Source organism: Emydura macquarii, unplaced genomic scaffold (assembly GCF_026122565.2).
Source record: "Emydura macquarii macquarii isolate MOO-44397 ecotype Brisbane River unplaced genomic scaffold, CSIRO-AGI_Emac_v2 contig_3305, whole genome shotgun sequence".
NCBI lineage: Eukaryota > Metazoa > Chordata > Testudines > Chelidae > Emydura > Emydura macquarii.
The window spans coordinates 3,669,800-3,684,827 of NW_027133442.1; the positions used below are offsets into that span (position 1 = coordinate 3,669,800).

Consider the following 15,028-nt stretch of genomic DNA (forward strand, 5'->3'; position numbering starts at 1 on the left):
AAGGATTTACAGATGGGTAAAGCAGGAGCACCATAAGTTGTTCAGAGTGGGTGGACTACTTCAAAGACTGTCTAGCAGATACTTCCTCTCCCATTTGCTGCTGCCCAGACCACTTCTCCCCTTTATAATCACACAGTGACAGTGGCAACTATAACTGCCTCAGGAAAGAGTAACTTTAGGTAAGTATTTCAAATATGTTTAGTAGTGTTTAATGTGGCATTTTGTTAGATTTCAAACTGCCCATTCGTCTCTGCCTTTGCTCTTTATTTGGTCATCCCCTCCCAGTGGTTCAGTTTCTCTGCAAAAGGAAGAGCCAGCACCACGATAAGTCAGCTCCTCATTGACCAGACCAGTTTGAGAACCTCTGTTGTAAAGTGCTTTGAGATCCTTAGATTAGGAGATACAATTCTCCCAGTGCCCTCACCCCGACATCCCTCAACCTTGGTTCCTGATACCGCCACCCCCGGCCCTATGGGGCAACTGCAGCTTTGGGCTCAACAAGGCACCACCCTGTGCCACCCCTGAAAGTGGAGATGAAGCCCTGCACCTGCAGATGTGTCCTAGAGGGGAAGAGACTGCAATTCACAAGGATCAGTGATCTGAAAACTACCCCAGGCAGCCTTCTGGCCGTAGCATGGGGTCTCCATGTTGAGCAGCAGTGGTGCACGTGTCTCACATTTGGCCTGCACACTATAGCCACCTTCAAGAGAAGTGAGAGTTTGACAGTGTGACCTGACAGCTAAGGCATGGGAGTTCCAGCCTCTGCCAGCCCATGGCAGCCGCAAGGATGTAGCACTCTTACCTGCATTAAATACGTGGACATCAATCTGTCGCAGAGTCTCATAGTCTTCGCCAGAACAATACCCGCCAAAGGAATACACTTTATGGCCAACAGCCACAGCAGCGTGGTTCACTCTCCGAGGCCCACCTTCCAAGTGCACGGTCCACCGTAACATTCCCTTCTGTGAATGTGCTATCCTTCAAAGTCAGAGGGCACTACAGCCTCAGACCCATAGGGCTGCCACCATGCTGGGCTGAAGCCACTTAATTCTGCAAGAGACAGAATGCAATGCTCAGAAGATACACCCCAATTCTCCCCATGTTCCCTGTATGCCAGCTATGAAGGAAAAGCTGCTCTCAACCCAGCAGCTTCCCCCACTGGAGATTTTAAATATCGGTTTAGAGCATGTATACAGAGGGTCTTCCCCTCCTTGCTTGGGATGGGGGTATTTGCAACTACATCCCCTGTATCTACTAGGAGAGAATCTTAAAGGGAGCCTGCAGGCCAGCTGCTTTCTGGAGAAAAGAACCCGGGATGGGGGAGCCACTACAAAATGGGGCAAAAGCAGGAAGGTTCAACATGTCAGGCTCAGTGACTCCAGGGATCTAGATTGCTCAGGGGAGCAGAACCTTTCCTCTGTGGTCCTAGTCCAAAACCAGGACACCAGCCTATGAGAGGTCTCCCACAAGTAATGGGCCCAATCCACAACATGTGCTGGATGGTTTCTCTAAAGAGGATATTGCCCAAGGATGTAACAGTGCATGCTGGTGGCAAAGTTTATTTCCTCAACTTCCTCCTCTTACTCAGCGTATCTTGAAGCCTGACCAGAAGAGACTTCATCCGTCACTACAGCACCTTCTTCCCCATTACCAGCACCACACAGAGCGAGTAGCACAGTACGTACAATTCAACTGCAATTAAAACAAGGTCACCAAGAGGCAAATAATGTAAAAAAACCTAAGCCATTAACAGCAAACCCATTAACTCCACCAGTTATGATGCAGCGTGTATGGTTTCATAAAACAATTTGTGAGCCAAAGAGGCTAAGCTATGTATTTGCCAGATCGGCAGGCCCTACCTTCTCCTGGTCACAGTGCAGCAGGAGACACTCAAAGAGCAAACGAGGCCTCATGGGAGGCCTAGGCTCCCACCTCTGAACATTTGGAACTTCTGATGGTACCTCTTGATTAACTCATGTTTTCACCCTCACATTCAGCCCAAAGGCTATGATGGGAGCGGGGGAGGAAGACGAGGAGAAAGAGGGGATTACAGATAGCATTTCCTTCCATGTCTGACCTGCCTGCTACCCATTGCTAAGAGAACTACAATAAGTTAGAAGCAGCAGGCCCTGGCCCTCCTATGGCAAGCCAGAGCATGCTGTGCATTCCGACAGCATACGTCAAAAGTGTTTGGCGAACCCACAAAGAGCACACTCAAAAGCAATTTTTCCATTCACTTTATTTTTTCCCCTCTTCAAATGAAGCAAACGCACCAGCTCTGAATCCAGGCATTTATACGGTCCCCACCACCACCGCAGGCGAGTGTCGCACTAACACACACCCCTGTGAAATAAGGAAGTGGAACTTTCCCTGTTTCACAGCTGGAGAATGGAGGCTTTGGGGAAGCTGTTTAACCTTTTTAAGTTACAGGTGGCACGTGGCAATGCAAGGATTGAATCAGGCTAGGTTTTCAACTTCAGCCATTTTTGTAGCCCTGTGCAAGAGTGACTGGAAGCCCTACTTCAACCCCATCCTGTTTTAACATAAGATTGGCTGAAGGGACTCTGCCTGGGGGTGACGCGAGGTTAGAGAAGAGAAGGTTTGAGAAGCTTAGGAAGTTTCAGCCACAAGATGTTTTCAGAAAGTTTGAGCAGTGAGTAATACTGGAAACGGCTCCAGAACATTGAGCACAGTGGAAGCGACTAGTCAGTTGCTACACAAAGGCACAGGAACATTCCACAGGCAAACTAAGCAGAGCAATAACCAATCATCAATCAGCACCAATAGTAGTTAGAGACTGTTGAGCCATTTTTCTTCTCCCAACTTTATCACTGGTAACTTGGATCTCCAGGAAGTTAATGAGCCAACAGAATTGACTCCAGAGTATTTCCCCACCAGAAGGGATGTCTGAGAACCACTTCTCCACCTGCCCCCCACTCCCCAAGCAGTAGGCAGCATTCCAAACCATTTCTGGAACAAATCCAAACTTCAGCTACATCAACAGTTTTTCTTCTCATCAGCCAACTCCTGTTGCATAAGCTCCCCCAAAAGCTACAGAACATCCCCCAAGGAGCTGCCATGGTGACTACCAAGGTCACCTTTAGACTAGTTTGGTGATTTCAAGTCTAGCTGTTCAACAGTACTAGTTACTGACAGTCACAGGGCTGTGAGTGGCTGAGTCCACTTCCTAGGGAACTGATAATCACATCACAATTGGATTGACCTTATGAGAAGCCAAGGATTTAATAGGTCAGTTGCCACAGGCCATATGCCCATAACCACCTTGTGCCTGGCTGAAGGGAGAGAGCCTCAGGTCTCCCCACTGCTGGGAGAAGGCTCTTGCACCTCTCTCATCCAAACAGAAGAGACGTGGGAAAAGATAAGTCTCAGTTCTTCCATTGGCTATTATGGCCTGATTGGCTCTGTCCTTGCATGCCACTTATTAGCAGCAAACATTCAAACCTCCTCTCTTGTGGTACTCTTGACACCTTCAGAACCTTTTCCTTGTGGCTTGAAGCTTTCCATGCTCAACACAAAAATCCAAGTTCAGCTGAGGTTGGACAGGCTGAACACACTCCATGGAGCCATCTAAGTAAGCCAAGTGCATGGGGATAGGAAACATGCTTTCTGCTTTAAAAACACTGAAGCTCCCCCCACTAACCCACCACCAACGCGGCCCTTTCAAACTTCTCACTTAGTTGGTAGCTTGTCAACAATGTGACTCTTCCTCATTGAGAAGTATTAAAAGCGTAAAATCTGCATTTGCACTAATGTAGAGACATGCTGTCCTGTGGAAAGGAGAGCCCCAGGCCCAACTGTCTTTGGTTTCAATAATCTGGTGATAATTTCATGGGAGAGCGCAGTGCATGCTTTCACACAACCCAAAATCCTAAGAAAACAGCTGTGAGCACAGCACGCTTCAAAGAACACATAGTTAACACAAAGAACACATAGTGCAAACACACAACCACAGTTAAGTTAAAAAGGAAGAGTAGCACCTGTTACTTTAATTATAGCAGTACAGATACATTTATCACCCACCCACCCCATGGCAGTGGACTCAGAACAGTGGTCAACAGATTCGGACTCACACAACGGGGCTACAAATAGCAGCAAAGACATTCTCACTGGGGCTGGAGTCAGTGAGAGTCTCAGAGCCCGGGCTCCAGAATAAGCCTGAACATCTACACTGCTACTTCCAGCTGTGCTGCGCAAGCCCAAGCCAGTCAACCCAGGCTCTGAGACTTGTTGTCAAGGAGGGTTTTTTTTTTTTTTTTTTTTTTTTTTTTTTTTTTTGCAAAGTGGACGTACATTTAGATGTGCTTTTGCACAAAGAGGTTCCGCCTCATACATTTCTCCATTTTTTCCTCCTTTAAAAAGTAAGGTAATTCAAGAGAGATAGATAACCTAGACACAGTACATGTACTGCAGTCAATGGATATATGAAAAGTATGCCCTTCCAAAGGCCATATTAGGCTGCAAGTGAAGCTACTGAACTCTCCTCAGCCTGCCTGGCACACTGTACAAAAGGCTGAAAGAGGATGGATTTGACAGCCCAATATGTTCTCCATACACCCACGGCCCTAAAGCTTATTGTTTTGTTAAGCACAGCTAGTTGGTAATGAATTCTTAAAGCCATATTAAGCATTAAGCACCAGTCTACAGCATTTAATTCTTTATCAGTATTAGGCCATATCAAGATTTGCTGTTGTATATTTTGCCAAGTTTGTTAATCATTCAACACACAGTTGCACTTTGAACTGTTTTGCACAATGAAATTTATGGCGTTTTAAAAGTTAATTCTATTGCGGATGCAGCTGCTTTCAGCAGAGGAAGATTTTCAGTCCTGTAAAGGGTCAATGGTTCCAGCAAATGCAGTTGTATTTTCTGATACATGAATTTTAAAAAAAGTTTATGTAGCGGGTGGTGTTTGGGAGGATTCTGTCCCTGACAGATCTGATCAGGAAGAAAAATTAGGCCACTACTAACTGCTTTTGAAAATCCCACTCACAATATACTTACCTGAAGCCCTAACTCATCCTGATGCAAGTTACAAATCACGCAGGCCAAAGTTTTCAAACACGTCCCTAAGAAGTAGAGACCTACATCAAAGCAAAGTCAGTAAGAGCTGGGTACTCATTACCTTTGAAAAGAAGTCAGGCTATTTGAATTAGGTGATTAACTTTAGGCACCCATATTTGAAAGCGTTGGTATAAGTTTGCAACAAAAATAAAAAAACTATTCATAAATAATATACTATTTACATTCTGAATGACAATGAATCATGTATTATCTGTACTTTAACTCTTTACAAACAGAATCAAGGGCACATATTATGGTTAAGAATTCATTCATTTTCAAGCCTCTGACCTCTTTACATGTCCATTTCTATTAAATACAAGATCTTTTCAAGCTCACCACATAAAAGATTAAACAATTATCCTGTAATCAATATACACGATTAATTTGCATCAACATTCATAAAAGTTCAATAAAAAAAACCCGGTTCTCGCCTTGGTCATCTCCACTCTTGCCTTCACCTCCAGGTCCTCCAAAGAGCTGTTGCTAAACCCATCTTCCTTTTCCACCATTGTCTCCATCACTCCCCTCTTGATCCCTGCAGTGGCTTCCTGTCTTTTGCCACATTGTAGTCAAACTGCTTGTGCTCAACCTAGAAGCGGAGGACAATCTCATCCCTTCCTCTCATTGCCTACGCCTCCCCGGAGCCCCACACTTCTAACAATCCCATCTCCTCCACCTACTCTCTGCTTCCCCACCTTCTTCTATATTTTGTCCACCAAGTACCCTCTTTCACCTTATATGCCCCCTTAAAATCTACTTCTGGTGTGCTGTCTCCCAACCAAATCTCCCTCACCATCTTATCTGGCTGGTTTTCCTTCCCATATAGTCTCTACATTAGAAACAAACGCAAAGGTTAGGAGCATGCATTTGACCTCTCATAGGTTTGCACATGAAGCGGCAAACATCACAGGCATGTGTTACTTCATGCGTTACAACAAAGAAGGATCAAGGTAAAGTTCCATTTCTGAGTTTTAGTTTCTAGTCTAAGCTACGAGTAAATATTTTAACTAGGAATAATATTTATACCACCTTTCCAGAGACTTTCTAAGCCAGGCACGTTCCACTGTTCCAGGCAAGATATTTCACGAGGAAATAAGTGTGCAGTCTTAATACTAATGAAGCTATATGTCTGAGACTTTTTTTTTTAAGCTTTAAGAATTTTTCAGGACACATTAAGATATCACAATTTCTAACTCTGATTAACTCTTCTCTTTCATATTTTGTTAGGGGTGAATCACTTTTTGGTCATTTGAATTGCTTAGACACACCGGACACCATCCACTCCATAATTTCACTATCTCTGGGAGGGAAAAACAGTGACTGGATGACATTACGATAAATGCTTGGTTTCTTTATGGCAATATTTGGCTAAGGAGACTATATGGAAAACACCTGCCCATAATTTTTCCCAAATGTACGGAATTGTATACAGATGTCCACAGGGATTTATCATTAGTGATGAGCAGCAAAACAATTAGGGGTATGAAATTGCTGCCATGTGGACATATTGACAACTATTTACTTTAGAGATTAGACAAATAAGAGGGTCCATAAAAGATCTACCTTATCTATATCACTAATTGTCTAGATCAGGTTCTTCTATTCACCCTATTCTTCCATTCTGATACAAGTGAAGAGTTTGTGAAGTTGACAGGTAGCAAATTCAAAACGGATCAAAGGAAATACTTTTCCCACACAGTGCAAGTTAAGCTCCTGACAGTGAGCTCTGCAAGCTATCACTGAGGTCAAAAGTTTAGTAGGATTCAAAAATGGATTGACTTTTGTCTTGATAATGAGACTATCCCGAGTTACAAAACTAAGGATTAAACAAGGGTAAAGTTTGGAAAGGACACCGGCCCTGGAGCATCAGGGCTTAAACCAATCACTACCTGCCAGGAGTTAAGAAATTTCCCTATAAGCAGGTTATTCTGTAGCTGCTACTGCAGCAATCCTTTCCTCTTCCTCTGAAGCATCTACTACTGACCACAGTTGGGAGTCCCACCACAGGGTGACAATGGTCTGCTATAGCATGGCAATTAAAATGTTCTATGTAACTGTTAAGCTTTCCTTGGCCATGTTCCCAGTTCTTGGTAAGGCACAAGGAGATTAATTCAAAAGTGTAAATAAAAGATTAGTAAGAATGAACCACTGGTATTTAATGAAAATGCATAAAATCCTTCTTCTGCCCCACATGAGCTTTTTGGAGCTGACACACAGACAACATAGGTTTTACATTAATTGCTGAATGATGCAAGTGTTAATTATTTGGTGCAAGAGTAGCAAGGGGCAGCCCAATGACAGTGTGCAAAGAGCCTCCCCATAATCTCTTCCAGTGTGGCAAGTGGGCATAACATTCAACCATAATGGAAGTTCCTATGATGACAATCAGCAGAGAAGTGACAAATGATGATCTTTAGATCTTCAGCATTCTGTTACAGCATTGAGAGGAATGGGGCAACTCATTCCTGAGCGCTAGTAACATCCAGACAGTAACTTGTGACCAGAAGCTTTTAAGGAAAGTTACATTCTGTATAAACAAGAATCTCCAATCCTTAGAATACAGAATGTGGATGGCTATTTCTACCATCCCTGACTACAAAGCTGTCTAAAGCACATGCATAAATCAGTGAACCTGTCTTCAATCAAGTTGTGACAGCCTAGCCAAGTTGTGTGTTCTATCAGAGGGCTACAAATACACCATGTGGATCTTTAAATTACATCAGAAAAGTATGTTCTGAAACTGCAATAGCTACTTGACCAAATTGGTCACAATTAGCCCATGCACCAGTTCTCAAGTTTGATTCTGTAAAACTGGTGTTATTAGACGTGAACAAAAATAGCTACAATTTTTACAAAAGTCAGAAATTTAATGTTTTCATTGCCCTACAACTCATTTCTTGGCTAATTTACTTCACACTTCCTAAACGTATTCTCCGGCCTAAAATTAAGCATGAGAATTTTCACGCCAAACGTTTCACTGACAAACATAAGAGGTGGTCTAAAATTGGGACCAATACGTAACCCTGGACAGAGTGAAACCCATTCCATTCTGGAATGAGAGCATGCAATTGGGCTGAATTACCAACCCACACCCCAAGGAAACAGAAGCTAAAGCCATTTCTAGCAAGTGCTCAGAATTGTCTGATTGCACAGATCCAGCTCCCTGCCCCTTAATCCCAAAACCAGATAGAAAGACCCAGCAAGAAGCAGTCTGGATTTCCTAAGCCCTCCCTTGCTATCTCAGCCCCTGGTAAGGAGGAAGGTTGACTCCCCAAGCAGCAGGGCAACCTGCACCTGCTGTCTCTATTAAAGTGCATGAAGGAGAGAAAGTCCCTACCGTACTACTGCCTTAGTCCTCAGGGCTCTGTATCCGGAGATGTGCCAGCCACAAGGTTTAGTAGCACTTAAAATAACCCCAGCCAGCTTGAAGCAGTCCATATAGACTGTTCTATTTCAGGCACACCCAACCTACTGTTAGATCCAGCCACAGAGCAATCCAGTTTCTACACTCTCACTCCTGACATTTAATCACTGCTTTGGCTATTTATTCCAAGGCAACAGGAAATACAGGGGCTGTGTCTACATAAGTGTATTTACTGGCTTTTTCAGCACAAATCCAATTACACTAGATTGGGCTACAGTGGTACTACCAAACAGCCACTAAATTTGCTAACACAGATACAAGACATGAGGATTGTTCAAGGCACCAGGTACCTCTTGCAGCTCATTACCTCAAAGAGCAGAACCTCACCCACGTGTCCCTTCATGCATGTATCAGCACTGCCCCTGCTCATACCTCATTTCCCATCTCCTGCCATTATTCTGTTCAGCTTCTGTGCCAGCTAATTTCAATTTCCATCATGCCTCTTTCTTAGCTTTGTCCCATAAATGCCTCTGCACTTTCTTCCACGATCTCCTTATGCCTAGAATATATTCCCTCTTTCCACATCATACAAACTCCCTCTCCTCAAAAACCCAGTTCTTCCCCACAGTCTCTGCAGCAGAGCCACTCTCTCACACCAAACTAACATCTATGTAAGTAGACCTCAAAAAGAAAACGAGGTGCACCCTGGGAAAACAAGCACCCGCAGCAGCCATTTTATTCAAACCTCCCTCTCTCCTACCTGAAACCCTTTCTCCCTGTATCGTATCATATCGTGTCACACTTCATCTAGATTGTCAGCTCTTCAGGACAGAGTATTTCCTTATTCTGTGTAAGACACAATATATGCCTAACAATTTTGCTGCAGCAAATGTCACCATATAAGCTGGGCTAGAGAAAGGACAGCAGGAGGTTTAAAGCCAAGTATTTTAGTCTGATTCATTTCAACTTGAAAGAAAGATGTTATCAGCCAGTACCGTTCACACATACCTCACAACACCCCTGTGGGCAGGTCATCTAAGAATCTCGAGACAGTATCATCTTGTGATCTGGACAAAGCACTGGGAGCCTGAATATCCTGAGTTCCAATCACAGCTCTGACAGTGATTCCCTGAGAGTCCTTGGGCACATCCCTTCTTCTCAGCATCCATTTCCCCTTCTGTAAAACAGAATAGTACTGACCTTCCCCCTGGAGTGGGGTGGAGTGCTATCAAGTGCTTTCAGGATCAGCACTAAAGTTACAGCAACACCAGCATCTACTGCATAATGATTGCAGACATACACACATCTCCCCAGCCTCCTGAGTAGATACAGAATCTCCTGCACAACCCAGGCTACACCCCAGCTCTCCCATCCATCCCATTACAAACTTCCCTGTGTAATTCCTTCCCTATTCCAGGAACACCAACAGTCACCAGAAGAGGTGACCACATAGAGGACATAAGTCCCTTCCCCAGATTTCCAGGACACCCCATGAAGTCTCATTTGCTGTATAATCAGAGCTCTCAGGGAATTTCTGAGGACAGCTGTGACATACATGAGATGCCCAGGATGCCCACAGAAACCTGCTATAAACAGAAATCATGCAGCCACACAAAGCAGCTGAAGTGCTCAGGATTAAAAACTGCCTCTCTCAAACCAAGGACGTCTAACCAGAGTGACTGGAAGTGAGGGTTTGCCAAACACCTGTTCAACCTCACTGCGCCCCATTCACCTCCCAAAACCTCACTAAATCCCTGATTAGAACTCACTCACTTCCCTCCCCTCCCCCTGCAAAACTAGTGCTTAGCAACATATAGAGAAACAGGATAGCCAGGTCTCGCTGCGGGGGCAGGGGCTTCCCTATTCAGCCTGCAAGCAGTGCCAACAGGCAAGGTTAACTGCAGAACCCCAGTGAAGACATCTGGGTAACAGTGAGGTGTGGAGCAGGGGAGCTTGCTTAATCCCTCAGGATTTATCGGAATCGAGGTGGGGGGGGGGGGGAGGTTGGCAGGGGGAGGTTGGAGGGGAGAGATTTTATTCATTTGATGTTTCAGGTCACTGACACTAAAATGTTTCAATTAGCGTCTGATGGTAATGAGGTATGTACTCATACCCAACAACATGCAGCAGTGTATTGTACACTGACCGTACATTATTCTATTTTATCACCACCATTTTCCTTCCTCCTTTCCCCCAAGCCATTGATACATATGCATCACATTATGGTTGTGTTTATTTAACCATTCATATTAATTTTATTGGGATGCTGAATATTTCTGGAAGGGGAGCAGGGGAGGAGTTTCAGGAGCTAGAAAATATAGGAATTAGAGGAAGGGGGAATGCAATTCAACTGTCATCACCGGTTGTTCCTATAAACAGAAATTAATTATACTAGGATGTTATTAGTGCAAATGCTGGACTATCACCTGGAAAGAGACCTGAAATCATCAGCTACCACAGAGCCTTTGCAGAGATATTTCTATCAGTAGCCTGGCAGAGGCCAAAGCTCAGGGTGGGGTCACACTGCAAGATAGCAGCAACTATATGCTTTTAGAGTGGAAAGTAAATCTTTCAGCATTGGCTGGGCCTTGCCATGAAGCAAAACCCCCGCAGAGCACCAAAAGTTCTTGACATGGTAATTAATTCATTTGCCACACAAGCCTAGAAAGCTATTCTGAGAAAGTTAGAATCCGGTGTTAATGGGGTTTTCCTTATAAGCCCTACGTCAGCCCACCCCATAGAGCCACTGCAAGAATGGACCCTACAGAAGTACATACTTGGTCCTAGTTTTAAGTGATGGGGTTACCTCCACTTTCCTTAGGAGGCTATTCTCCAGTCAGATACATCTCACTCTCCAGACGTTTTTCCTGAGATTCAGTCCACATCTGTTTCTTGATTTCAATCCATATTGCCAACAACAACAAGCCTGATAGGAGCCTACGACATATGCTATCTGGCCTATGAAATGTCTGTGTAAGAACAGACTGAGGACCTTTCTGGATGCATCTGAATCTGGGAGCCATCAAAGATTAAGAAAAATGTTTAGTTTGAAAAAGAGGAGATAAAAGGGGATATGATAGTGGTCTTCAAACACTTGAAAGGCCGCCATAAAAAGATAGAAAAAATGCTGTTTTCTCTTGCCACAGAGGGCAAGACAAGGGACAATGGGCTCAAACTACAGCAGTGCAGATTTAGATTAAATCTCAGGAAAAACTTCCGAACTGTAAGAACAGTAGGACAATGGAACAGACTGCCTAAGGAGGTCGTGGAAGCTCCTTCATGGGAGGTTTTCCAAAGGAGGCTGGATAGCCATCTGTCTTGGATGGTTTAGACACACCAAATCCTGCATCTTGGCAGGGGGTTAGACTAGATGACCCTTGCGGTCCCATCTAATCCTATGGTTCTAAAAACAGAAATGCAAGTTAAACTCGTCATTTCTTGGCTCTGCTCTTTCAAATAAAGCACCACCAGAAGCTGTAAAGAGGAAGCATATGTCCCGATGTGGCAGCAGTGTATGTTTTCCATTAGGGAAGAGGAAGATAACCACCCCTCCCCACAGGTCCTGTTATTACAAGAGGTCCAGGGATACCTACTGGGATCCACCAAGTTTTGTTACAAGAACATACAAAAGAGCTTCAAGTGCCAACCAGACAACCTTTCAATCCATTTACCATGGTACATGCATTTCTCATTTGAGAACAGGGGACAAAGAGAGGACATATTGACCTCCACTGAGACAAATATCAAGAATTGGTGATCCAGGAGATAAATACTGACCGAGGTGAAGAGAAGATCAACAAACCTTGGTGATAGAAATTGAAATGAAAGGCCGATCTCCATGGGTTACAGGCATTTTGAAGGTCTCCATCAGAAACACCAGTCTCACCATCGCAGCCATGGATTTCGGAAGTGGGACCATTCTCCCTCTGAAACCAACAGGAGAGATGAAGTCAGAGGGTCTGGACATTCAGTGAAGCCAGCCATGGAAGTCAAACTGGATTCTTTTTCAAGAAACAAATCCCCAGGCCACACTTTTACCCTACAGAGGGGTCATCAAACAAGTAACACACACAAACCAGAGGCAGAGGTTTAGCTGTTCTAGTAACTGGGGATGCAATGTTCAGAAATGCCCGAGTGACCCAGGAGCACAAGCCCCTGAAAGTCAACCCAGTCGCTTAGGGGCTTTGAAGGAGTCACACCCTATGGGCACCATTACCATAGATAGACTTGTGTTTCCTTTTCCAACCCAGGCCTTCATGGGTCCCTTCAAGGGGAGACACCATGTGGGAGACCAGCTCCTACCGCTCCCACCGGACATCTCCAGCCCCCGCCACACCCCGCTGCCACTACTGCCCCCACCAGCCACGCCACGCCCCGCTGCCGCTGCCAGGCACCCCAGCGCTTGCTGCCACCAACGAGAGCCCAGCGACCGGCTGCCCCGGCTCACACCCCGCAGCAGGGCCCCGGCTCTCCACCCCCGGCTCCCCCGCAGCAGGGCCGAGGCTCCCCCCTCCCGCTCCGCCGCCGGCGGGTCCCAGCCCCCCGCGATACCTGTCGGGCAGGGCGGCCCGCGAGGGGCGGGGGCGGGGCTGCGCCGGTCCGCGCGGCTCCGCTCTAACGGCCAAGCCGCCACCTGCCACGAGAACCCGCAGCACCGCCCGAAGGAGAGCGGCTCGGCTCCAGCCTAGTGCGCGTGCGCAAAGAGCGCCCCCAGGGCAGCCTGGGACTTGTAGTCCCGAGAGCAGCCCGCCCTGCGCGCGAGAGAGAGAGAGAGCTCGGTGCAGGGCCCTCCCCGCGCTCCCCCACCCGGCTCAAAGCAGGCCCCCCCCAACTGCTCCTCTCACCCCCCCCCCCACCCGTGACCCCGCCCCTGCATCTACCCCCCACTGTTCTCCCAACCAGTGTACCACATCCCCATTGCCCCCTTTCTCTCCTCAACCTCACCCAGGTGTTCCTCCAGCTTCTGCCCCAAGACTGGCCTCCTCCAGGTCCCACCCTGGAGCTCCTCTGCCCTGCACACCCTGTCCTGCCCTCCCCCTGTGTTGCACAACATCCAACAGGGTCACAGAAAGGGCTGGATATTTTTACGCATGAGATGACAAGTGCGGCTGGCAACGGTTCCTGTGACGACACGATACACTTAGCAATACTTCATTAAGGCCCATGACTTAATAGCACGTAGTAGTCGGACTGAAACCCAGTGTTACATAACTCAGAGACACCCGTTTTAATGGGTTACATACTGACTGACAGATCTCAAAAAGTAATTGTAAACAGGGTGGGAATCAGCATCCAATGTGACTTTTCTAGTGTGGTCCCAGGGGGCCTGTTCTTGTCTCTGTGCTAGTCAATGTCTTTATTGGTGATTTAGAAGAAAATGTAAAACCATTGCTGGTAAAGTTTGCACAGAGCACAAAAATGACAAAGCGGTAGATAAGGAAAAGGACAGATTGCTCCTATGGAGTGGTCTGGATAGCTTCATGAGCTGTACTCATTTGCACACCATGAGGTTTAGTATAGCCAAAGGCAAAATCATACATCTAGGAACAAAGACCCCTACAAGGTAGGGACAGTATCCCGGAAAGCAATGTCTCAGAAAAGGACACGGGTCCATGGAAAATCAGCTGAACCTGAGCTCCTAGTGTGATGCGGTAGGTAAGAGAGCAAATATGAGCCTTGGATATATAAGCAGGGGAGGTGTTATTACCACTCTGCATGGCAAACGGAGCCCACTGCTGAAATACTGTGTCCAATTTGGATGTCCACACTTTGCAAAGATGTTGACAAATTGGAAAGGGTTCAGAAAAGAACCACAAGTGTGAGTCACAGTCTGGAAAACCTACCTTACAGTGAGGGACCAAAGAAGCAATCTATTTTATTTCCTCCAGAGAAGTTTAAGAGGTGACTTCTCACAGTTCATATGTATCTAGTTTGGGAAAATATTTCAGATAGCCAAAGGGTCTTTGATCTAGTAGACAAAAACACAGCAATATCCAATGGCTGGAAGGTGAAAATAACCATGGTCAAACTGGAAATAAGATGCAAATTTTTAACAGAGAGTAATTCACTATTGGAACAATTTATCTAAGGATGTGGTGGATTCTCTGTCACTTGAAGTCCTTATATTAAGACTAGATGTGTTTCTAAGACATACACTCCAGTTCAGCAGGAATGGGCTCATAAGAACGGCCACTCTGGCTCAGACCAATGGTCCATCTAGCCCAGGATCCTGTCTTCTGACAGTGGCCAATGCCAGGTGCTTCAGCGGGAATGAACAGGACAGGGCAATTTTTGAGTGATCCATCCCCCTGTTGTCCATCCCAGGTTCTGGCAGTCAGCAGTTTACAAGCACCCCGAGCATGGGGGGCATCCCTGACCACCTTGGCTAGTAGCCATTGCTGGACCTATCCTCCAGGAACTTATCTCATTCTTTTTTGAACCCAGTTATGCTTTTATGTAGTCAAATGAAGGAATCACTGGGTGACATTCTCTGGCCTGTACGGTCCTGACCTAACGGATCATAACGGTCCCTTTCTGGCCTTAAAATCTACGAATCTGTGAACAAGAATATGCCGAGTTGTC

General features: G+C 45.8%; 1 protein-coding gene across 3 annotated transcripts in view; it reads right to left on the reverse strand.

Moving 5' to 3' along the window:
- The window catches only part of KLHDC3 (kelch domain containing 3), a 35,276-nt gene extending 22,149 nt beyond the window's left edge, over positions 1-13,127 (reverse strand). The window contains exons 1-3 of one of the 3 annotated variants that reach the window (XM_067533021.1): positions 12,998-13,127; positions 12,249-12,372; positions 803-1,050 (exon numbers count right to left, since the gene is read on the reverse strand). In XM_067533021.1, the coding sequence (XP_067389122.1) occupies positions 803-956 (154 nt within the window). In that variant the 5' untranslated portion in view covers positions 957-1,050; positions 12,249-12,372; positions 12,998-13,127. Of the gene's footprint in view, positions 1-802; positions 1,051-9,454; positions 9,583-12,223; positions 12,373-12,997 lie in introns of those variants that run through there. The other 2 variants (XM_067533022.1, XM_067533023.1) reach the window with 2 other exon arrangements.
- Positions 13,128-15,028: the final 1,901 nt, after the last annotated feature.